The sequence below is a fragment of the Dromiciops gliroides genome, chromosome 2 (genome assembly GCF_019393635.1).
Source record: "Dromiciops gliroides isolate mDroGli1 chromosome 2, mDroGli1.pri, whole genome shotgun sequence".
In the NCBI taxonomy this organism is placed as follows: domain Eukaryota; kingdom Metazoa; phylum Chordata; class Mammalia; order Microbiotheria; family Microbiotheriidae; genus Dromiciops; species Dromiciops gliroides.
The window spans coordinates 109,413,958-109,440,131 of NC_057862.1; the positions used below are offsets into that span (position 1 = coordinate 109,413,958).

At 36.8% G+C, this 26,174-nt stretch overlaps 1 protein-coding gene and 1 pseudogene across 1 annotated transcript in view; one reads left to right on the plus strand and one right to left on the minus strand.

Moving 5' to 3' along the window:
- Positions 1 to 19,921, plus strand: part of PCGF6 (polycomb group ring finger 6) — a 30,267-nt gene extending 10,346 nt beyond the window's left edge. The window contains 3 exon segments of the mRNA XM_043990015.1: positions 5,771 to 5,869; positions 13,454 to 13,540; positions 18,686 to 19,921. Of these exon segments, the coding sequence (XP_043845950.1) occupies positions 5,771 to 5,869; positions 13,454 to 13,540; positions 18,686 to 18,742 (243 nt within the window). The 3' untranslated portion in view covers positions 18,743 to 19,921.
- Positions 18,104 to 18,636, minus strand: LOC122744506 (annotated as a pseudogene).
- Positions 19,922 to 26,174: the final 6,253 nt, after the last annotated feature.

Sequence of the window (26,174 nt, forward strand, 5' to 3'; positions counted from 1 at the left end):
TAGTCTGTAAACCCAGTCAGATTACCTTTCACAGTGAGATTTACATAAACTTTTTAATGAATAAAAGAAATACTTATATATGAAGGACATTGTCTGCTTCTCAAAAATGTTTTTTGAGGAAAGAAAGAGGTAACAAGTAGAGATTTATTATTTAAGGCAAGATGGAGTAAAGAAAAACAAATGGTTAACCCATTTAAAAATATTTCAAACCAAATACTAAACAAACATGGCTATAATGAGAAAATGTCTCAGCATTTTTTGCATAGTTGGCACTTAGCCCTAGAAAAGCTTAAAATTCTGTTTTCATGTAACATTTTTGCCCTAACTTTGTGCTTCAATAATTTCTTCAGATTTTAGATGGAAGAGTGAGCTCCTTTGGAATGTACTTTGGTTCAGAGTTGCCTTTAAAGCTCTAAAATCTAGGCTTCCTTTGTACACAGTGTTGTGCTTTGATACTGTAGTCTAGATCATTCAGAGAAAGGCAACATGCCTTCTGTAAAGGTAAATGCCTTACTAATCTATTAGAGCTCTTTGAGGAGGTAAATCTGCATATGAATAAAGGGGAATCAGTAAGTATAATCTGTTGGGGTGGTTTTTGTTTGTTTTGTTTGGGGTATTTTTGTAGGGCAGTGAGAGTTAAGTGACTTGCCCAGGGTCACACAGCTAGTAAGTGTCAAGTGTCTGAGGTCAGATTTGAACTCAGGTCCTCCTGAATCCAGGGCTGGTGCTTTATCCACTGTGCCACCTAACTGCCCCCAGGGTGTTATTTTTTTATAGGTTTTTACATTGAAGGCTATTTTAATTTTTATTTATTTTAGTGAGGCAATTGGGGTCAGGTGACTTGCCCAGGGTCACACAGCTAGTAAGTGTCAAGTGTCCGAGGCCGAATTTGAACTCAGGTACTCCTGACTCCAGGACCGGGGCTCTATCCACTGTGCCACCTAGCTGCCCCTGAAGGCTATTTTTAAAAATTACCACAGGATTGTTGAACTGTTTTAGAACAACGAACCAATTTAGAGCAAGCAAAGGGTAAAAATAAGTAGGCATTTCTTTGGATGGAGGAATTTAATAGAGTTTCCCAGGGATTGGTGCTAGGATTGGTTTTATTTAAGGTTTTTGTAAATAATTTGGGAGAAAAGTTAAACCTTCCAGATAGGCTTGCAGATAACCTGACACTAACTCTGAATTACTCTTAGCACCTGCCTCCTTTGCTCCTACTCCCATGATGCTGAATGGGCCTGCAGGAAGTCTCACAAATGGTGGCCTGTACCCCTGAAGATTAACATTATCTAATTTCAACTAGGGCTTCACAACGACAAGGCAATCCTTCTACTTCTCCTTTAATTCTCTAACTAGGAGTTAGAGAATTATTGAGCCTTCAAAAATGTCTCCTTCCCCCACCCTCTCAACTGAAATCTCGATCTTATGCTTGAACGAATACATTGAGGTTATTTGTTAGAACCCCTTTTCCTTCTTCCTCATAAGCCCTCCTTACCCCTTGGGCAGTTAGGTGGCACAGTAGATGGAGCACTGGCCCTGAAGTTGGGAGGACATGAGTTCAAATCTCACCTTACACATTTACTAGCTGTATGACCCTGGGCAAGTCACTTAACTTCAGTTCCCTTAAACATCTGGGGCCATCTCCACTTATCCTCATATATATCTTGCCACTGGACCCAGATGGCCCTGGAGGAGAGAATGAGGTTGATGACCTTGCACAAGCCTCCCTCACTTAAATCAAATTAACTGCAAGTCATGACAGCACCCCAAGTGTCCTCTTTGAGAATGAAGGACAAACAACAACAACCACCCCTTGATTTTGTTTCCCTACCAGATCTTCCTTCTCTACTGTCTTTGATGAAGAGGTAGCTCTCTTCTCCAAAGGCCCTCTACTTGCATCCTTGATCCCATCCCTTCCAACTAACTACCCCCATTATTATTCTCTCTCTTTAATCTTCTGTTGCTTATTCCTTTCCAGCTGCCTACAAACACACTCAAGCCACTATCCTTAATAAACCCTTTTTAACCTGCACCATCTCTGTTAAATATTGTCCTGCATTTTCCTCTCCTCCCTTTCTTAGCCAGACTTCTTGAAAATGCCATCTACACTCTAGCTTCTGACCTTATCATTCCGTTGTTGTTTGGTTTTTTGTTTTGGGGTTTTTTGTGGGTCAGTGAGGGTAAAATGACTTGCCTGGGGTCACACAGCTAGTAAGTGTCAAGTGTCTAAGGCTGGATTTGAACTCAGGTCCTCTTGAATCCAAGGCCAGTGCTTTATCCACTGTGTACTACCTAGCTGACCTCCTTAAAGTCGGCAACAATCTTCTGGTGGACAAATCCAATGGCCTTTGTTTGATCTTCATTCTCCTTTCTGTATTCTTTGACAGTATGGGTCACTTTGTTCTGAAAACTTTTCTTCTCACATTCCAATTATAAGAAATAGCTTCCACTCTTTTCTATACTACTATATTCCTCCTTTTAAACTTCTTTCTTTTCCCCTTTAGAACACAACCATTTCAGCTTAGGTCATCTGTTTTTCTTATTTAACTCCCTCTGTGCCCTTTGAAAACATTAAGGTGATGGAGTACTCATTTCTTCTCCTGCTATTAGAATGTTAGCATTGAATCATCATATGGTGCATTCCAGTCACTCATATATTTATCTTTCTAGGTTTCTCTGGAGTCTTGTTTGCATTTCATAGCTCCTACTCAGCTCTTTTCCTCAGAAATGCTTGAAAGTTCTCTGTTCCCTTAAAGGTCATTTTTTTTTCTCCTGTAGTAAAAGTCTGTAGATTGTTATTCTTAGTTGTAAGTTTATATCTTTTGCCTTTTGGAATGCTATGTTATAAGCTTTACTCTCATTTATAGAAAAAACTGGCAGGTCATTTGTGATCATGACTGTGATAATCAGTAGGTTCTTTTGGTCTTCACTTTATCTTCTGATTCTCATAGATCAGGGCAGTTATCATCGATAATTTCCTGAAATATAGTATCGAAGCTTTTTTTTTAATCATGGTTTTGGATGATTTCTTTTCGCTCATTGACCAGCTTAACAAGTCACTTGGGTTTTTTGCGGGGGGGGGGGGGGTATTGGTTTTCTTTTTTTTTCTTTTTGTGGGGCAATGAGGGTTAAGTGACTTGCCCAGGGTCACACAGCTAGTAAGTGTTAAGTGTCTGAGGTCGGATTTGAACTCAGGTACTCCTGAATCCAGGGCCAGTGCTTTTATCCACAAGTCACTTGTTTTTAATGTCAGATTTATTTTTTCAGTCTTATGGTTTTGTTCTGTATTTCTGTGTTATCTCATGGAATCATTTACTTCTCTTTGGCCTCTTCTATCAGGAAGTCCATTACTTGGATAAAGTTTAGTGTCTTCTCAGTTATTTTTCCTGCTTCCAATTATTTCCTCCAAATTGTTTATTGAATTTTTAATCTTTTCTGTCATTTCTTATACATATGCATACATATGCATATACATACATGTATATGATTCCCCAATTAGAATGTAACTTCCTTTGGGGCAAGGATTGTTTCTTTTTTTGTCTTTTTATCTCTAGTGCTTAGCACAATGCCTTGCACACAGTAAGTAATAAATGTTTGTTCAGTAACTGATTGCCCAAGGATTGTGTGACTGTAGAAATTTTGAGATATGGAAGAGGGAAAATAAAGAAATCTCACAACCATCTTCTTAGTAAAGTGGGAAACAAGTTTATCTTCTGAGAAAGGGAGATAGAAATGGAGTTGGGAACATGAAGAGAAAGAAGGTTTGGAGTAACTGCTATGGGGACTGTGATTAGAAATCAATAATATGAATAAAAGAATTGCCACGGAAGTTAGAAAACATGAATTTGTGGTGGATCTAGTCTGTAGTTTGTTACTGCCTGTATCAGCATTCGTTATCTTCAGAGTAGGAAAAGAGGAGGCATATGGTATAAGATAACAAAACATGAAGATTAGTAGGGGGTAAACATTCCAAGAACAAAAGATTCATAGAATGGAGAACTACCTGTTTGGTCTAGGTTAACCAGATGGTCAAGATTGTTAGGCAGAACATGCATATTAAAATGGAAGAACCAGGAGTGAGGGCCTAGAGATCAAAGTGAGAGTAAAAAGCAACTTTGATAGGCATGACACAGCAAAAAAAGAACAGAAAACTGATCAGAAAAGGCAATCTGAAGAGTTTAAGATGCTAAAGGTGGTGGAGTAGTTTTAAGAGATGATAAAATTTCAGGTGTGGGGGCAGCTAGGTGGCGCAGTGGATAAAGCACCGGCCCTGGATTCAGGAGGACCTGAGTTCAAATCCGGCCTCAGACACTTAACACTAACTAGCTGTGTGACCCTGGGCAAGTCACTTAACCCTCATTGTCCCACCAAAAAACAAACAAACAAAAAAATTAGAACTAAAAAAAAAAAATTTAAAGTGTGCCCACCCCTGAGGGTATCTAAGGCAGCAGAGTAGAGACATAGATCCTGGAAGTTGAGGTTGATATTCTGGGAGTCCAGATTGTTTAAAGGGAGATCCCAGTAAATATTGAAGTTAGGAAGGATGAGGGCAGGGGTTGGGGCAAAGAGGAAAACAGCCAGGGGCTGAAGTCACAGAAGAAGAAGAAATGGTGACCTTGGAAGTTGGTAGATGTCATAAACAAGTATCTGGATAGGACACTCTCATCTAATGATGTGAATATCAAAGAATGAAAGCACAGGAAGGTTCCAAAAGTAGTCATAAGGAATGAGAATTTTCTCAACTCTTCCTTTAGTGGTGAAGACAGGAGGGGAGCACCAGCATCAGAGAAGATGTCGAGGAATGGAGGCTCTTTAGGAAGTCAGATTTCAGTTAGTGGCCAAGGGTGGAAGAAATACATTTTTCTTTCCAGGTTAATTATAAAACATTGTTTATTTTAAAAGATTATAATTGATTGAGGACAGTAATCAAGTGGGTGTTCTTTTATCTCTCACACTCAAACTATTGGTTCAAACCCTAGCTACATTAATTCAATTGTTAATCCTATAGATTGATATTGTAAATTGAATTGAAGTTGTTTCATGAGGTACTAAAGCATATTTTCAAACCCAGAAAATGTCAACGTATGTCCTAGAAATATGGAGTTGGGAAAAAATTATTATTATCGTTTTATCATATAGGTAGTTGACTCTAGGACATACTATTAACTATTTCTTTGGTAAAATATTTCTTGATTTTAAAGAATTGATTATGAAAAATATTTCTGTTGGCAGAAAAGTTGTGGCTATCTATAGGTTTGCAGTGAAAACTATATTGTTAGCAGGGTCAATGTTTGGATTTTGGTTTGTTTATTTTTTTGGGTTATAAAAAGGATTCCATTGTTAAGAGAACTGGAAATGTCTCCAGGAAGTGACAATGATGCAAAAAAAAGCATCAGTAATATTGGCACTATGCTAGTCTCTGAAGGTATAAAGACAAATATGAAATATAAAGCCAGTCCCTGTCCTCAGAGAGTTTGTATTGCATTGGAATTGGAGATTTGATATGAGTATATCAGGGTAGCATCAGGGGAAGTACCTAACCAGACCCTTGAAAGATGATAGGGATTCTGAGAAGTGGCCATGGGGAAGAGTGGGGGTGGGGTGGGGGGTGTTCCAGGCCTGGGAAATGGCTACACCAATGTATGAATTGGGAATCACTGAATGTCAACTTTGGCTAGACTAGAGGTTGCATGAAGCAGAGTAATCTTCTCTACTATGAAAGATGTAACCCAGTTTGTTTAGTCTATAAAAAATTTCAATGTTTTTACAGCCACTGGAAAAGAAGTTTGTTCGTGTTTCAGGAGAAGCAACTATTGGGCACGTTGAAAAATTTCTCAGAAGAAAAATGGGTCTCAATCCAGCTTGTCAGGTATAATGCACATATGTATTTAGGATAAAATTGACAATTTCATTCGCAGCAGTAGCAGCTCACATTTGAGCTAGTAGCCTTCGTGTAGAAGGGGAGAATTTTCTAATATTTCATTCAGTGAGACTTATTTTTATCTAAGCCATAGTGGTATGTGTCAAAAGAAGCAACATAGATATTAATTGAACAAAGCAGATATGCCACTTGACTTTCTACCTTAATTACATTTGACTCACTATACTTGCTTTCTTGCCATCATTAGCAGATTCCTGGGGCAGAAAATAACCTGGAGATATAAGGAACAACAAAGAGTCCTTGGGAGTCTAATCTCAGCCACATTTTTAGTGGGGGAAAAAAAAGCTAGGTAGAGGTTCACCTATTAACCAATTCTCCCCCAAGATTAGGTCATCTCGGGGCAGCTAGGTGATGCAGTGGATAAAGCACTGGCCCTGGATTCAGGAGTTCCTGAGTTCAAATCTGGCCTCAGACACTTAACACTTACTAGCTGTGTGACCCTGGGCAAGTCACTTAACCCCCATTGTCCCGCAAAAAAAAAAAAGATTAGGTAATCTCCAAAGATGCATTGGTTTAAGTATTTTTGGAAAGAAAAGGAAACTCTTCCTATGTCAGCCTATGGTTTTGTTCATTTTTCTTTTTCCCCATATTTAGAAAATTAGAGAGAAACCTTTAGCCTTTTACAATAATGAATACTTAAACTGTTATATACCTACTTAAATCCTATGCTAGAGAATAAAGGTAAATTACATAGCAAAATAGCACTACCTTTTCATTGCTTGAACTTGATGCTTTATATATTTGTGTTATGTATCTTCTGTTCTCTAGCTCAGTATAAAAGTTCATAATAGAAATTCTTTTATTAAGGATTCTTAAGCTGGGGTCCACAAACTTGCGTTTTGTAGAGAGATAGATATCTATAGATCTCACACACACATGGAATTTCAGTATAGTTGATTTCTTTTGTAATACATTAAAAAATATTCTGAGAAGGACCCCATAGGCTTCATCAGACTGCCATGGGTTCTGTGACAAAGTTACAAATTCTGGTCTAAAAGATCCTAGCTGCTATTATTTTAAGACAATAAAATGTTAAGTGAAATTGTGCTGGTCTTTCTAATACTATTTTTTTCCATCAACCAAATGCAACTTGCATTTTCAGCACTAATCCTGACTTGGTTGTTATCACATAGTGACTGAAAATTAGAAATGAATTATTCAGCAGCCTGTAAACAGGATGGACTTAAGTTTACTCTTCCCTGATTGGCGCCATCTATAATAAATAGCTGTTTACAGGAACCTAAAAAGGAAAATATAAGTAATCACATAATTATCTATCCTAAATTGAAAAATCAAAAGGTATGGGCCCTGTTAGAGCAAAATAGATATGACATGATGAGTATTGGGAATTGGGGATTCTTTCTAATTTATAGATTACTTTTTCCATAACTGAATATTAAGTAGGAAACTAATTATTCTGTTTAAGCTTTGCATATTTGATGCAGCAAGTTTTTCAGGGAAGCTTTTACTTGACTTGGCTATGTGGAAATTTGCTATGTTGTTATTATAGTATTACCAGAGAAGACAAACACCTTTATCTTGAAATAGAGAAAACGTTTGAGATATTTACCCAATCTTCACTTTTCCATGTTACTTCTTTGCTAAGTATATGGTCCTTCTGTATTCACACACTATGTCTGTGATCACTTTTGTAAGTAGTCGTTTTTATTCCAACTCTGAAATATATGTACAAAACAAAATAAATATATAAAATTTTCAATAGAGGAATTCAGTCTTTTTAAGCTAATGATCTGAAATGAGGCCTATGAATCATGTTCCACCTAATGAAAAATTTTAGCTCATCAGCATTAGTAGGCTTGAGTAATACTACTACTACTATTACTAATAATACTAATAATTATAATAACAAACATTTATATAGTCCTTAGTATGTGCCAGGCATTATGCTAACTGTTTTATAATTCTCCAATTTGATCCTCACAACAACCTTGGCAGATAGGTGATATTATCCCCATTTTACAGATAAAGAAATTAGGGAGTGACTAGGGACAGTGATAACCTTCAATTTCTCAAGCCTTCCAATGATGACTTCCCTTAAGCCATTCATTTTACCAAAGTGATGAATGTGTGACATGCTTACTAACCTGGGACCTTCCATACATAGGTATGTATTAATGGGAGTGAGTGGTAACCAGGAGTTTCAGATCTGTCAAGTTATGGATCACCTTTTAAGCCACAAGTAGCAGAATAGAATAAAGGAGAAAGTCAATTGTGAAAAAAATTCCAATTTAGGGCTTCTTGGTGAGTGATTTAAAATTACTTGTTAAACTCTGAAAGAGTGTGTGAATACTGAAGAGAATCCTTGGGGGGCAGGGCAGGGATGTAAATGAAAGCTGTTTTTAAGTATTTAAAGGGTTTTCATGTAGAAGAAATATTTAAATTGTCCTGCTTGGTCACAGAAGTCAGAAGCAGGCATAGGGAGTAAAAGTTGCAGAAAGGTAGCTTTAGGCTTGATATAAAGAAAAACCTCCTAACAATTAGAGCTATCCAGAAGTTGAATGGGCTCTCCATCTTAGGAGGAAGTGGGTTTTCCTCTCACGAGGAGGTTTTGATCAAAGGCTAAATGATCCCTTTATTGATATGTTATAAAGAAGATTTTTATTCAGGTACAAGTTAGACTAAAGAACCTTAATGCACCCTTCCATTCCAATTCCTTGATCGTATGAAGATTTAACACTTTATTCATTAATCTAGAGATGTCATGAATTTATTAATGTCTTGTGTCATATTCTCTGAGATAGCTGTTTTTTTAATTACCTTTACCTGTTTAATTTTTCAGATTTTATTTGAAGTATATGAAATCTAGGTTTTTTTGAAAAATGCTTTTATTAACCACTGAAGCTCTTTTTTAATGAGAAATGCTATATATTTTGTTATTGTAGGTACATTAACTATAACTCAATTCATCTTGAGTGCTGAGTACTAGTGGATAAAGAACAGAACCAAAGTCTGTTCTTCAGTTTGACCTGTGGTGACACTATAAGCTGGTGACAGTGATTTAACTCTTATTTCCACACTTTTAAAGGAAGATTCTGCCCATGAGTTCATGTCAAAATCACTATGAGAAGGAAGCCTTAGAAAAGGAAGGAAAGAGAATAACCTAGAAGTCAGTAGATGATGGCAACAGGTATTTGGACAGGGCAATATTGTTGGTTATGAACTTCAAAGGACCAATCACTATCTTAGAAGTTATAGGATGCATAAAGCTCTAATCATTGTTTTTCATCCTTATTACTTATTTAAAGACTTGATTTCTGCCCTGAAGCTCAGAAATATTCATAATTATTACTATTTACAACTTAAACCTTTTAACCTTAAAGGAAAAATAAAAGCCATTTGAATTTGATTCAAAAATCTTTTTTTTTTTTTTTTAGTGAGGCAATTGGGGTTAAGTGACTTGCCCAGGGTCACACAGCTAGTAAGTGTTAAGCGTCTGAGGCCGGATTTGAACTCAGGTACTCCTGACTCCAGGGCCAGAGCTCTATCCACTGCGCCACCTAGCCGTCCCTAAAAATCATTTTATTAATAGGTTATACTCAGGTAGCTTTTAGGAATCAAACTTCATATAAATGTAGATTCCTGTTAATTAGTGAGAATTTAATAAAAGCATGTAGTAGTTTTCAAAATTTTCTGATTCAAATTTTATTTTGTATAATACTACATTTTATGCCTATGGTATAAGGTAACATTAAGGAAATAAAATCATTTTTCTGTGTCCACTTAGTGTTTTTTGTGAAATGTCTTTGTATGTTGTTTGAACTAAAGACTTTGCTTTGCAAAGTCTTGGTTAAAATACTTTGAGTACTATTTAGTAAAATGGTAAGTTAAAGTGTAGAGGTTATGGTTTGCTCAAGGTCAAATAGCAAGACATGTCTATGCTCTAGTCAATAAGGTAATATGAGTGGAAAGAGTTTATTGTGAGTACTAAATCTTTTTTGTGTCTAATTCCATTGTACTATAGGATTAATTGTCAATACAAACTTTAAACCTTTCTTAATAGGAAAAGTTAAACTAATTGCATTCTCAAATATTTCATCCGTCTTTTAACACTGGAACTGATTAATGTAATTTGTTCAATTCTAAGGGGTAAATTAAATATAAGGTACTTTTAAGGAGTCCATGGATATACAAGTCAGTTCTACCTATATCTAGTTTAATATTTTAAATTATCTGGGAAACAGCTTCCCCCCCCCCCTATCTTGCCCTTCTCCTTAATTCTTGATTCACTTATTGAAAACTGATGTGGTGCTATAATCAAGTAGTAAGATTCTGATTTTAGGTTTCAATAAAAAATTCCCAGTGTCTGTAGAGAAAAAATTATGGAAGATAAATTGACTACTTGGCAACAGCTTCATGCCTAGTACTGCCCTACTGCTATGAGGGATGCCTAGGAAATATGACATGGTCCCTCCCTTTGAGTAGCTTACAAGATACCGGGAGAAATGAGGCTAATGAAATCATTTGAGAACATAAGCTATTTGGTACTCATTATAAATGCAGTGATAATTAAAAGAAAAAAGAGTACAAAATAGTTTGGAATACAAGGGAGTCTTTGTTGACAAGGTTGGACTTGAGCTAGGTTTTGAAGGATGGATAAAATTTAGACAGAGAAAGGAAATCAAGGGAAATCATTCCAAATGAAATATCATTAAATATAAAGACGTGGTAAGAATGAATGTGTTGTATATTTGGGTAAGTAGACCAGAGTTTATATGTGGAGTAATAGTAAATGTGCTTTGATAGGGTAGAGTTTTTGATTGTTAGGTTCTGAAAAAGTCAGCTATTTAGACTTGAGATTATAGGCAACATAGAGCTATTATAAATCCTTGTGGAAAGTGGCATGAATAAATCTGTTTTGCAAGATTGATATGGCAGCAGTATCCATGATAGATTAAAGGAGGGAGCCTGAAGTTAGGGAGACAAACAAAGAGGTTTTTGTAATCACTTAAATGTGAAACAGTGCAAAATGACAAATATGGTAATGTTTTACATAATCATACATGTATAACCCATATCTGATTGTTTGCTGCCTCAGGGAAGGGGGAGGGGAGGGAGGGAAGGAGGGATAAAAATTGGAAGCCAAAACTATAAATATAAATTTTCATTATTAAAAATAAAAAATTTAATTAAAAAAATGGGAAACCGTAGTGGTATTGGGATTGGAAAATAAGGGACTGATTGCAACAGAACTTGGTGGTGGTTGAATATAGAGGAAGAAGGAAGAGCCCAGAAGGGTGCAAAGGTTTCTAGCCTAGGGCATTAGGAATGATTGTTCCACTGATAAAGTGAGTAAAGTACAAGAGGAACTTGTATGAAGAGAAAAATCACTAGTTCTTTTGGAGACATTTTGAGGTGGTTGAAGGATATCTAAATGAAGGTGTCATATAGACATAGAGGTGAGGGATTGACACTAAGGAGAGTGATCAAGTGAATATAGAGGTTAGAGTGGAAGAGAAGGGAGAGCACTGAGAGTAAAAGGCCACTTTGGGAATATTCACAGTTAAGGAATAGAAGGGGAAAGAGAACAGGAATGGAGACAGAGCATGCTTGTTCAGAGTTAGGGGGAAAATATTACAGGAAATAATGAGGGGGAAAAGCTCCAAGGAAGGGGTGGTCAGCACTGCCTAGTGCCACAAAGAGGTCAAAGAGAGAGCTAGGAATGATGAGATCATTGGTGTAGGGAACTCCTGGGTAAGAAAACTCCTTCTACCAAAGTCAGTCTGCACATTCTCTACAACTTGTAATTTAGAGAGACAAGTTATGTGCGGTATCATCCAACCAGTATGTATCAGGTCTTGTGGCTCTGAAGCCAGCTCTCTAACATACCGTGCTGCCTCTAGATTCAAGGAAGAAGAGACTTTAACTTACTTGCAAAAATAGATGAAACCTGGGGGCAGCTAGGTGGCACAGTGGATAAAGCACCAGCCCTGGATTCAGGAGGACCTGAGTTCAAATCCGGCCTCAGACGCTTGACACTTAACTAGCTGTGTGACCCTGGACAAGTCACTTAACCCTCATTGCCCTGAAAAAAAAATAGATGAAACCTTTGAAAGAAGGAAAGGAGAGAGAGAGAGAGAGAAAGAAAAGAAAGAGAGGGAGAAAGAAAGAAGCCATTGGTGAGTTCTTGGATAGAACATCATGGAAAATGATTCCAAGGTCTCAATTATGTTGGATATGGTAGCCTGGAAGTCTGTTTCATTGATAAACAGTGAAATCATGAGGGTATATACAAGGGGGAAATGATGAATTAAGTTTTGGATTTGTTCAGTTTGGCATCAATGAGACACCCATGTAGATTTTTCATTTGGAAGAATGGAACTATTATAGCTCAGTGGAGAGGCTCAAAGTCAGAAAATTGGGGAACCATGTGCTTAGAGGTTACAATTGAAGCTGGGGGCAATAGATGAGATACAGAACCAAGATTTTGTAGTGTCACAGAAGCCTAGGCAGGAGAAAGTACCCTTGGAAGCAGCAAAACTTGTAAATTTTTATCATTTTTCACAGAAATCTTTCCAGAATGTTTTATACTTTTCCCTTACTTAAACAGTTATGTTAAGTAATTTAACCTTTTCTAGCTCTCAATGGCACATCATGAGCCTTGTATGATGTTATCTTCAAATGACTGAAATATATAGGGATACTTAGCTGTGTACCAAGTGCCTGTTTTATTTTAATTATTTATTTTTTTCTAGCCTTTTGTGCTGTTATCCAAAACTCCTAATTAAGTGTGTGTGCCTGCCTATAGCAAGCCTCTCTCCCACTGGTACATATAATTTGCTGCTTCTTACCTGTTGTGGATTAGTAAACCTGATAACTGTTAAATTTCCATATTTTAAAAAATATATATTAAGCTATGAATTAGAGTGTAAAGGGATCTCCTTCCATGAAATTGTCCTTGGTCTTTGTCTTAAATATGTTTTTGTTTGTTTGTTTTTTGGGGTTTTTTTTGCAGGGCAATGGGGGTTAAGTGACTTGCCCAGGGTCACACAGCTAGTAAGTGTCAAGCGTCTGAGGCCAGATTTGAACGCAGGTACTCCTGAATCCAGGGCCGGTGCTTTATCCACTGCGCCACCTAGCTGCCCCTTAAATATGTTTTGACAGCTTTAAAGCTCTGTTTTGCTTCTTTTAGATACTTGATAGCAAGTAACTTTTAGGTGAATATGATTATATTCTATTTTCATAGAATTTTACAGTTGGAAGAGACCATTAAAATTATCTAATCTCCTTTGTTTTACAATGAGGAAGTAAGCTTAGAAAGCTTAATTGAATTTCTTGTAGTTACATATCCCAGTGGTGAAATAGCCAGGACATAGAAGAGAATGTATTCCTCTTTCTACTATAGTATGCTGTCCCACTTTAAAACTATAAAATTTTTCTCTGGAGAATTTATTGGAATATGTCTAAAATAGAGTAGCTGAAAGCTCATCCAGAAATGTTTGGCTTAATTTATTCAGGAAAAACACTTTGACAGTTTTTTATTTGTGCCCTTAGGTAGATATAATATGTGGTGATCACCTTTTGGAACAGTATCAAACACTGAAAGAAATTCGCCGTGCTATAGGTGATGGAGCAATGCAGGTAAGTCTCAGACTTTGTGAAAATGATAGTCAAGCAATTCCAAAAGACTCATGATGGAAATGTTCTCCACGTCTAAAAAAAGAGCTATGGAGTCTGAATACAAATTGATGCATGCTATTTTCTCTTTCTTTCTTTCTTTCTTTCTTTCTTTCTTTCTTTCTTTCTTTCTTTCTTTCTTTCTTTCTTTCTTTCTTTCTTTCTTTCTTTCTTTCTTTCTTTCTTTCTTTCTTTCTTTCCTTCTTTCCTTCTTTCTTGTTGTTTGCTTATAAGAAGGACTATAACTGCACCTTAATTATTGTAGCCTTACTGTCCAGACTTTATGTGGGGGAGGTATAGATTTTTTTTTTCTTCAGAACTCTGAAGGTGTAACCTTCAGGATAGCACATTGAGCAAGAGAGGTTAATTGTAACAAATGAAGTGTTCTGTTGTGGCACTTCAGGATATTCTTTGTATAATGTAGAATCCAAACACCTTTTAAAATCTTGAGCATTTGTTTTTGAGTTTTCACAGATCTGAAGAGAGAGCTTTAAACCCGATTTTTAAATCTAACTGAAGTTTAGTGTAAGTTAATTGGTGATTAGTGTTCCCCAGGGCATACTATACTTAGGCACAGAAGACTTCACATGACATAGTAACTGAATTTTAATTTGAGACGCTAAGGTTTTACTTGGTTCTCTTTTTTTCCCCTCTCGGCTTTCTTGGATAGTGTTATTTTGTTATGGAGATTTTCTGAAAGCATAAAATCTAAAAATTGAAAATAATCTTTGGATTAAAAGTAAAGTTATTGTTATGAAAATTGGTGTAATTGAAAACAACTCTGAGATTTCACTTCACAATCATCACATTGGAAAGGAGGGCAACAATTCAGAAACAATGTTGGAAGGGCTGTGGGAAAACAGATAAAATAATACATTTGTTGAGATGTGAATTGGTTCTGGGGAACGATTTAGCATTAATTAAGAAATGTGTTCTTACTCTTGGATCTAGCAGTTTAACTACTGGGCATATGTCCCAAGAAAGTCAGTGACAGAAAGAAAGGCCCTAAAAATGCCAAAATTTTTATAGCAGAGCTCTTTGTAGTAACGAAGAATTGTAAATAAAGTCAGAATCCATTAGTAGGAGTAGGAGTATGGCTGAACAAACTGATATGTGAATATAGTGGACTGTTACTGTGTAGTAAGAAAAAACATGAGGAATTCACAGAAACATGGGGAAATTCATATGAATTGATAAGTCACAAGTATACCATATACAGTGACTCCAATAATGTAAATTAAAAGAATACTAAAAGGAAAAAAAGAATAATGGAAAACACCTCCTCAGAAAAGAACATTATGTCCAGAGAGCTGATAAAGAAACAATGAGATGAATCTTACACTTTCAACATGAAGACTACAGTGGAGGATGAAAAACCGAGGCAAAATTAGTGATAGATAGGTAGATAGAGCAATTACAATGTGCAGACATCCTGCTAAGTGCCAAGGATACAAAAACAGGACAAGACAGCCCTGCTCTCAAGGAGCTTACAGCCTAATAAAGAAAGTTCTGGGGGGCAGCTAGGTGGCGCAGTAGATAGAGCACCGGCCCTGGATTCAGGAGGACCTGAGTTCAAATGTGACTTCAGACAACTTAACATTTACTAGCTGTGTGACCCTGGGCAAGTCACTTAACCCCAATTGCCTCACCCAAAAAAAAAAGTTGAAAGACTCAAATCTGTAGCTCAGGCTAGGTGCAGTGGCCACTTAGAAATCACTTGGGAGATGTTGTATGTTCGGAATCCTTGAACAATGCATACAGGGAGAGAGAGGGGCAAACAATGTTGGATTTTGTCAGTACTGTAAACAAGTAGAAATATAATTCTCCTTGGAAATAGCAATCTGATTGAAAATTAAAAAAAAAAAAACACCAAAAACCCAGTACCCAGTTCTACTGCATTATGCCTCTGAATTCCTTATTTCCTCTGACTAGGCAAGTGGTCTAAAGAATACTTTGATTTTATCACATGTTTCTACTTCCATTGATCTTAAACCTAAATAATCTGTATAATGCTTCCCTTCCCTGATTCTTCAGTGGTATCAAGTGATAACTGTCTGGGAAAAGGAAGAAAACTATAGAAGAACAAACTCAGAAACTCAAATTATAGTAGTCTGGAGCCATTTAGTTTAAGAACAAATAGTTCATGATGCAAAGCGAAATGTACTATGTACAAAGTAACGGCAATATTGTAAGATGATCAACTGTGAATGACTTAGCTATTCTCAGCACTACAATGATGACTCTGAGGAATTATGATAAAAAATGCTATCCATCCCTAGAGAAAGAACTTATGGTGTCTTAATACAGACTGAAGCATAAATTTTTTTTACTTTATTTTTCTTGAAGTTTTTTTGTATATTTTCTTTCAAATTACTAATATGAAAATGTTTTACATGACTATACATGTATAACCTATATTGAATTGCTTTCCTTCTCAAAGAGGGGGGAGGAAGGGAGAGAATTTGAAATTCAGTTTTTAAAATGGATGTTAAAAATTGTTTTTAGGGGGCAGCTAGGTGGCACAGTAGATAAAGCACTGGCCATGAATTCAGGAGGACCTGAGATCAAATCCAGCCTTAGACACTTGACACTTACTAGCTGCGTGACCCTGGGCAAGTCACTTAACCTTCATTGCCTCACCCCCCAAAAAAAAACCAAACAAAAAAAATTGTTTACATGTTATTGGGAAAAATAAAAGACTAAATTAAAAAAAAACACAAATAGCTCAGTATACTTCAGGAAATCCTATGGGCAACTGTTACAGTGACTTTATGCAAGTTATTTAAGCTTTAATCTCTCAGAGCCTCAGTTGCCTCATTTGTAAAATGGAGGGGGGGGAAGTATTGGAGTAGATGACCTTGGAGTACTTTCTTTTTTTTTTTTGCTTGCCTTTTCTTGTTTATTTTTTAATAGTATTTTTCTAGTTTTATATATAATATATAAAACAATTTTTAGCATTCATTTTTATGAAATTATGAGTTCTAAATTTTTCTCCCTCCCCTCTTCCTAAAACAGTAAGCAATTTGTATAGGCTAGATATGTGCAATCATGTAAAATATTTCCATATTAGTCACAGTTGTGAATGAAGAAACAGACCAATAGGAAAAAAAACATGAAACAAAATAAAGTGAAAATAGTATGCTTTGATTTGCATTCAGACTCCATAGTTCTTTTTTCTGGAGAGCATTTTCCCTCATGAGTCCTTTGTAATTGTCTTGGATCATTGTAGTGCTGAGAAGAGCTAAGTTTATCATAGTTGATCATCACACAATGTTGCTATTACTTTGTACAGTGGTTTCCTGATTCTGCTCATTTCACTTTGCATCAGTTCATACAAATCTGCAGGTTTTTCTGGAATACACCTGTTCATCATTTCATATTACACAGTAGTATTCCATTACATTCATATACCACAGCTTGTTCAGCCATTCCCCAATTGATGGGCATCTTGGGGTACTTTCTAGATCCATGATTGATATTATTATATTAATTATTATATGTTTATGAAGGCAGAAGATTGTAATATGTTATAGAACAGTGAAATGAGTGCTTGATTTGGACTCGGGACATGAATTCGAATTCTGGTTCTGGTACCACTTCTGCAAAAATTTCTCAACTCCTCTATGACTTAATTTCTTCATCTATAAAAATGGGCATGATAATTTTTGCCTCAGGCCTCATATGGGGATTAAATAAGATAATGTATCTAAAGTGCTTTGTAAACCAGAAAGTCCTCTAAAAAGGTCAGATATTGTTTTTACTTTTTAAAATATCTCCATCATACCTGCTGTCTAGGGGAGGGGGGAGGGAGGGGAGGGTGGGAGAAACATCTGAAATTGTACAGCTTGTATAAACAGAAGTTGAGAACTATCTTTACATGTAATGGAAAAAATAAAGTACCTTATATGTTAAAAAAAATAAAATAAAAAAATATCTCCATCATAATTGATTAAAATAGTACTCTTCACTGCTTAAAGTGATGTTTAAATTATGTAAAAAGTAACTGATGTGGAGTAAAAGGTGAGATAGTATTTAGATCCTTGTAGTGAAAAAACACCTAGTTTTGACTGACTATGAAATGAAAAGGAAGCCTCTTTTTATTTCTTGGAGGATTGACTGTTATAAATAACCACCACAGATGGCATATATAGGAACTCATAGTAATTTCAGTAGTTAAGATTAAGGATTAGATAGGTCATAGTGGCCAAGATATATTGGTAATGGATTGCCTGCTCTGTGCCGAAGAGGCCTATTCATTTTATGCCTTTTTTTTAAAATACATGAGTAGTCATGCAAAACATTTCCACATTAGCCAGGTTGTGAAAAGAAACAGACAAAAACAAAACTTCAGATAAAGGAACTAACAAAAAAAATATGCTTCAATCTGTATTCGGATACCATCAGTTTTTCTCTATAGATTAATTGCATTTTTCATAAGTCTTTCAGAGTGGTCTTAGATCATTGCATTGCTGAAAGTAACCAAGTTGTTCGCAGCACATCATCTTACAATATTGCAGTTATTTTGTATACAGTACATTTCACATTGTATCAGCTCGTTGTAGCTCTTTCCAGGGTATTTGTTTTTTTCTTTCTGTTTTTCTGATTTATTAAGACATATTCCACAAGATTTCTTCAATTAGAAATTCTTGGAAACAATACCATCATTTTTTGTCAGCTGGAGAATAGAGTCATCAGATTCTCCCATTCTGTGAATTGCTCCACAAATTGCATAAGTTTTAAATTGGCCATTGAATCTGCCTGTGACCATCAACCTCGGCCATGTTCATCTGGATGGATGAGTGGTCCTTGGCCCCGATAATCCTGTTGCTTGCGGAGCATTTCCATGGCATGTACAGGTCTATGAACTTGTTGGCATCATTCTGCATGTCAGCAGCTGAGGGAACTGAGTACAAACTCTAAAGCAGCTGAAGAGAGAAAGGTTTTTCCAGTTTTTTTTGATAGCATTCTACCCATCTTTTTTTTTCTTCACTTTATGCCTTTTATAAATAATAAGTTTATTTATTGTTGAATTGTGAAAATTGAAGAAAGCTGTATCTTATTTGTATAAATGTTTATTATATTAAGACATGGTGCCTTTTTCTTTTCCAGGATGGTTTACTTGTACTTCATTATGGCCTTGTGGTTTCTCCACTGACGATAACATGAATATTTCAGGGCTGTTAGAAGTAAAGAAGCAAAAGAGAGTCCTCATCTCACCAAAGACTGTCATTGTATGTCTGGTTACCACCAATTTATGCAATATGTCTAACTTTCAGCTGTAAGCCACATAGCATTTATAAGTAAAACTAGAAATGATGATGTTCTTTTGTTTTGACCAGTGACAGTTTAAAAGGTAGTACAAGCCTCAGGGAAAAGAAATCATTTAGAAACACTGAATTCTAAGATTCTTTATGATTTCACACTGTCTTTGATTTGCTTGTTCTTCTCTGAAGCAAATCAGCTCCTGTTCTCTTCCTAGAGCCATATCTCTTTCTTGAAGGTAGGCAGTTGGGATTCAGCTGTCAGGGATGGGATTTGATAGACAGTCCTTTTGGAAAAGAGACATATACTTTTGAACTAAAGATAAAAGTCATGGCTTTATTTTTTACAACCATAGGGCAAACTTTCTGATCGTTGTGAAGACCAAAAGTATTAAGCTACGATTTGCATATTTCTAGTATTTTTTGAGCATGTATTTTTATACCAGCAGTAATACTAAAGAGATCTTGTTTCCTCTGGAGGTGGTGAATCAGTTCATTCTACATAGGCAGAATGTCTTCCTATAGGGCAGTCTTGTCCAGCACCATGTGCCTCTAGTGTAGTTTGACTTCCCTAGCACAGCTTACAAGAGGTGCCTCTTGATGTTTTTTATTCCTAAAATAGTTCATTTTGCAATCATGCATTATATTTGAGTGGCTAGTATGTTTTTAGAGACCTCTTGGCCCTACTGCTCCTTGAAAGTATGATGAGAACTACTAATTAGATTTAGAATTCTGCAAATAACTTGTTAATTCAATGTTTCCTTATTTTGTCAGATAAACTTGTGTTTTCCCATTGTTTCTTCACCATATTTAAAGGATGTAGTGTTTATGAACTCATTCACTTGCATGTTAGGCCTTAAAATTTAAACAATTCTTTTGCCAATAAAGATAGTTTGAAATAACAAGCCTGTTTACCTAAATTAATACATTACAATGCTTCCTAAAAGTTTAAAAATTATTCTATGGTCCAGATTTTGAAACTTATTTTGAAAGTTTGTATGGCAATAGTTACAAAATTGGGTAAGTCAAGGAGAATGCTTTGTAAACAGTTTGTGAATTGTGTAAATGATTACATATTGTAACAAATAAATTTTTATTTTAGTCTATTTTAAAATATTATTGTTTATTATAAACCTTAAAAATATGACTTGTTAAGTAGGTCAGTGGTAAATTAAAGTTACCTGTCATTTCTGGGGCTTGTGAACAACAAAATGATGGGTTAGGCACTTTTCTCCAGTTTCCATTACAACCCTTCATTCTGTCCCCTTCCCCAGTAAATTATATGCCAAATGTTATTACATTTAAATCCGCAGAAGACAAAATTCCAATAACATAAAGTCTTTTTTGAATTAACACTGGGTAATTCTAACAACAGAAAACTCACTTAGCACCCCTCACCCACTAACTTCCATGTGTCCTATAGACAAATACAAGCAAACCTTGTGGTGGGAACCTACCCTTATTCAGTGACTGTACCTACACATCACTGCCTCTCCATCCCATAAGAAGCAGCAGACATTGATTTAGCCCAGCTATGTGAAGGAAAAAAACAGAAGGTAAAAGGAATCAAGAGACTAAAAAAATGCTGCCTTTTGTTTGGAGCCCAGTGCCCTGCCCCTACAATGACTACCCAGTCCTCCTCCCACTCTGCAAAAAGTGTTTCAAACTGACTTCTCAGCTATGTAAAGGAAAAGCGAGCAGAGGGAGAAATTGGGAAATGTATTATCCATGGTTGTATCAGGCCTGAAACCTCACCATTGCAGTGAGTATTCCTCCTGCCCCACTCCCCAAGATTACTTAATGCAGGGACTTAGGCCAGAGAGGCTTCTACGTCCCCAAACCAAGGGAACTGAGGCATCCTTGCAACCCAATTTGAGGAGTCTGCTCACCAGCAAAGGGGGAAGAGCCAGAAAGGAAATTATAGGAATACCCCCACAAAGGTTGAAACACCAAAGATAGCAAAAGAAAAAGCCTGAAAAGCCCAGCACATAAATTAACAGAAAAGATTCTAAAACAAAAAGACAATAAAACTTCAATGCATCTAATTCATATCAGCATATAATATGAAGGAAAGTGATTCAGTAATACCTGATTAAAGATAGAATCCTATGGATTCTCCAGAGAGCGTAGAACAATAAAAAAACTCTGTAATGATTCAAAAGGGAAATAAGAAATTAGAAATGAATGTGGGTCAAAAACTGGAGCTTTCTGTTCAGAATTAAAAACAATTAGCACATTAGAAAAAAATCAACATCATGGATCATTCTAAAGATGTGAGTTTAACAGATTTGGGATACAGAGTGAATTGGAGGAAAATTTGACAGAAAAGGTTCAAAAGTTAAAATTAAAAGAACACATTCTATACAAGACAAAACAAATGATTTTAATGTTCAGATGAGGGGCAACTAGGTGGCATAGTAGATAAGATGGCCTCTGGAGTCAGTAGGACCCGAGTTCAGATATGACCTCAGATACAGTGTTATCCTGGACAAGTCACTTAACCCTGATTGCCTTAAAAAAAAAAAAAAAAGGTTCAATGATCAGAAAATTTAGGAATTATAGGTCTCCCAGGAGAACACAACAGATAAAAAAATCTGAACACCACAATGTTAGCAATAAATAAAAGACAATTTTCCAGAACTTCTAAATTCAGACAACAAAGAATTGATCAAGAATATTTACAGATTACCACCAAAAAATTACCCTACACTTTAATCCCCAAGACACAGTGGTTAAAAAAATTTCAGTGACAGTTTCTGAAAGCATTGAGTAGAAAGGCAGGCAGCCAGTAACAAACATTTATTAAGTGACTATAAAGTGCCAGATACTGTGTTAACCACTGAGGATACAAATACAGGCCCAAAAAAAAAGGCAGTCCCTGCCTTTTTTTGAAGGACTAATGACCTTCAAATATGGAAGAAAGGAAGTTTGAGTAAGACAAGATTTTTGCAATGATGAGAAAAATCTCAGACAAGAATGGAAGAGCATATTCCAAAAAGCAAAGAAACTCCAGCTGCGACCAAAATTATATACCTTGCAAACCTAAAGCTAATCATCAATGAAAAAAGATGAAGTTTAATGAGAAGCATTTGATTCACTTCTGGGGGAAAAAACAAGCAGAATATATAACTTGCAAACATCCCAAACAACAGAAATAATAGAACGGTAAATAAGCACAACTGTCAAGAAAAAGAATAATTAAATCAATTACCTCATTTGGAGATTTTTTTAAACAAAAAAAGATTAATCTATGAGATAAAAGAAAGAACAAAGATGAAAGGACAAAAGAGCAAAGATTAAAGTTGTAATTTAAAGAATCAGAAGCAAAGATGGAAGGATTAAATAAATACCATAAACTATATACTCTGTCTGTCCCCACCACTACCACAGGTGAATCAATGTTTTTGTGGGATTGAATTGGAGAGTGGGATAGTGATACGGATGCAATGTGCCATTTCACTGGTATAGAACATCTGCAGATAAGGAAACTCCTCTACCAATGCAAGTTGGCATCTTCTCTACATTTTAGTTTTCCTAGAGCATTTGGAAGTTGTATAAATTGGGAGATGGGAAACAGAAGTGAAAGAGTGATAAACTACTACCAAGTCCATAGGGAAACAGTTAAGGGATAGTGATTCATATAGACTTAATTTTTGGGGGGGGGGCAGGGCAATAAGGGTTAAGTGACTTGCCCAGGGTCACACGGCTAGTGTCAAGTGCCTGAGGTCGGTTTTGAACTCAGATCCTCCTGAATCCAGGGCCGGTGCTTTATCCACTGTGCCACCTAGCTGCTCCCAATTCATATAGACTTTCAACAAGAAGGGGGTGTTATGGAAGGAGAGAGGGGGAAAAATGAGACTGGAAGAATAAAAAAAGGGGTCTCGTTCCAGTGGAGGATAGGGATACTACTAAAGAGCACTTCCAGGGGGCATAAAGGTGTATGCTTGCATGGGACATAGGGAACTCTTGATAGGTTTAATTTAGGGTCAATTTGTGTATTGGGAGACCATCTTCTCCAAGAGAGTAGTGTGACTTCATCAGCAGCTCCCTTCCAGACGAGATATAAAGATATGTGTGTTCCTATTATATAGGCAACACTGGTACCCATGATGGATGTGATGGGGGGCTGTGGGGGTGGTGAGGGTGCAGAGCCAAAAATGAGATAGTATGGCCTTTGGGACATGGTAATTTCTAGCAAGTAGAGTTGCTTCTGACATTTCTTCCTTAATAAATTGATATTTCATTTTTGTTTTTGTTTTTTTGGCAGGGCAATGAGGGTTAAGTGACTTGCCCAGGACCACACAGCTAGTAAGTGTCAAGTGTCTGAGGCCGAATTTGAACTCAGGTCCTCCTGAATTCAGGGCTGGTGTTTTATCCACTGCGCCACCTAGCTGCTCCAATAAATTAATATTTCTAAGAGTGAATCACAGCAAGGGAAAAAATGGAGGATGGGAGAATATCTACAAAGACAGTAAGATAGAAATTGATTATTGATTAGAAGAGGGTATTCAAATTTATACTTCAGAATCTTTAACTCCAAGAAAAATACAAAGAAAACAAAGTAGGAGCAAATAAGGATAAAGCCCTTGAATCAAAGAAAGAAAGAAAGATATCAAGAATAGACTGGAAGAAGCACAGGGTAGGCCACAATGGAGCAGGTTTAGCAGCAGGCCTTGGAGGGAGCTGCACCAGTGACAGCCCACAGACAGGAGAGGGGTCAGACAATTGGTTAGAAAGAGATTTCAAGGGGGGCAGCTAGGTGGCTAAGTAGATAAAGCACCAGCCCTGGATTCAGGAGGACCTGAGTTCAAATCCGGCCTCAGACACTTGACACTAGCTTGACAATAGCACTGGAGGTTATGGCTGCAAGGGAGTGGAAGCACTGCTCATAGTTCCAAGGCAGAAAGGAGCATTATTGCTTGGGACTGCAGGAGAGCAGGGACCCAAGTCACAGTTCCAGGGCTCAGAAGAGTGTTTGTGGTCACTAACAGAAGAGTGAGAACTCTGGTCTCAGTTCTAAGGCAGAAAGGAGCATTAGCATTGGCAGCTGCAGGAAAGCAGGAGTCCTGGTCATAGATTCAGGGCCAAGAAGAGCACTAGAATTGTTGCTACAGGAGAACAAGGTTCCTTCCTGGGTAAAGACCAGAGCACAGGTCAGGAGAACAGTGACCACACCTCCTCTTAGATCATACTACCTTGGAAACACCTGGAACTTAACAGATCCCCCCAGAACTAGTTCTGAAAACAGCAGAAAAAAAAATTAAGCTTGGAACAGTGCCCCCTCTAACCTGGAAGCAGAACTCAACTTTAACATAAAGTTGAGGATTATTTTCCAGTTACATGTAAAGATAGTTTTCAACATTTGTTTTCATAAGATTTTTAGTTCCAAATTTTTCTCCCTCCCCCCTCCCCAAGACAGAAAGCAATTTGATATAGGTTATATATGTACAATCACATTAAATATATTTCTGCATTAGTCATGTTGTGAAAGAAGAATCAGAACACAAGGGAAAAAGCTCAAAAAAGTAGAATCAGAATGGTGCAATCTGCATTCAGAATCCACAGTTCTTTTTTCTGGAAGTGGAGAACATTTTTCGTCATGAGTTCTTTGGAATTGTCTTGTATCATTGCTCTACTGAAAAGAGCCAAGTCTATCACAGTTGATCATCACACACTGTTGCTGTTACTGTGTACAATGTTCTCCTGGTTCTGCTCACTTCACTCAGCATCAGTCCACTTAAGTCTTTCCAGGTTTTCCTGAAATCTGCCAGCTCATCATTTCTTTTCTTTTTTTTTTTAATGGGGAAATGGGGTTAAGTGACTTGCCCAGGGTCACACACCCTCACTAAAAAAAAAAAAAAGAAAAAAAAAGACTAACATTGCAATTTGGTTGGGGTTTGTTTTTTTTTTTGGTTTTATTTTGTTTTGTTTTTTTAGTGAGGCAACTGGGGTTAAGTGACTTGCCCAGGGTCACATAGCTAGTAAGTGTTAAGTGTCTGAGGCCGGATTTGAACTCAGGTCCTCCTGACTCTAGGGCTGGTGCTTTATCCACTGCACCACCTAGCTGTCCCTAACATTGCAATTTTTAAAAGATTACATTGTATGCAAATTAAAATTTATTCTGAGAGAGAAACATTGTTCCCTCACAGTCATGTAGATATACATACTTTCTCTCTTTTTTTTTTTTAAAGTGAGGCAATTGGGGTTAAGTGACTTGCCCAGGGTCACACAGCTAGTAAGTGTTAAGTGTCCGAGGCTGGATTTGAACTCAGGTACTCCTGACTCTAGGGCCGGTGCTCTATCCACTGTGCCACCTAGCAGCCCCCCTATACATACTTTCTGTAGTTCTGAGAGAAAAACTACAACCAATGAGTTAGAACTAGAGATAGACAGCTTGGTGTAATGGTTAGAGTACTCAATTTGGATTCAGGGAAAGCTAGGTTCAGATCCCACCTCTGATGCTAACTGTGTGACCCTGGGCAAGTCACAACCTCTCTGAAGTAGTTTTCTCATTTGTAAAATGAAAGAGTTGAACTAAATAGCCTCCGGAGGTCCCTTCTAGCTCTAAATCCGTGGTCCAGTAAACAACTAAATTTCAGCCAAGAATATCAAGAAGAATTTCTTACCAATCAGTGCCAACTAACCACAGAGCAAATGACTTCCCAAAGTAGTGAGTTCCCTGTCACTGCATGTCCCAGGTGTATCCTACATGTTTTCTTATCTTTCAATTTTAAAACTTCTAGTGAGAGAAGAATATCAAGACAATGCAAATTCTGATACGTTCATCTTTGTTTTCCTTTGGACACCATGCCGAGCTAGTTTCTCCCTTTTCATTTTTAAAATCAGGTTGTTATGGGTAAAAGTTTTATTATTAGTCTCTCTTCCAAGCTGGGCTGGGGAAATCTGCATTTTATTATCTTTAAAGATTTATAGCAACTCATTCTCAAATGAAATGCTATATTGATCTGCTTCTGTAAGTCTGCCAAATGTGCTAGTCTAGCCCTTGGCTGGCTGGATGTTATGAATAGATCATTACTGCCTTTTGATTTTATTTTAATGGTGTCAGTGGGATCTTATAAGTGGTTTTTCCCCTTTATTTTGGCAATAAGGTATTTAAGGGGAAAGGTTTTTTTTTCCTCTGACATTTAAAAGAAGATACCTATTGAATAAAAATATGATGGAAGATTTTAACTCTCTGGGGCATTAACATACCACTGGCTAGAGGTGGGGAAGGGGATAACAGAATATCACAGAGGAAAGGATTCCCTTCTCAGCACTTTGCCCCTACAAATGATGCATGACAGGAAGATAACTCATAGTATTTCAAAGTAGTAGTC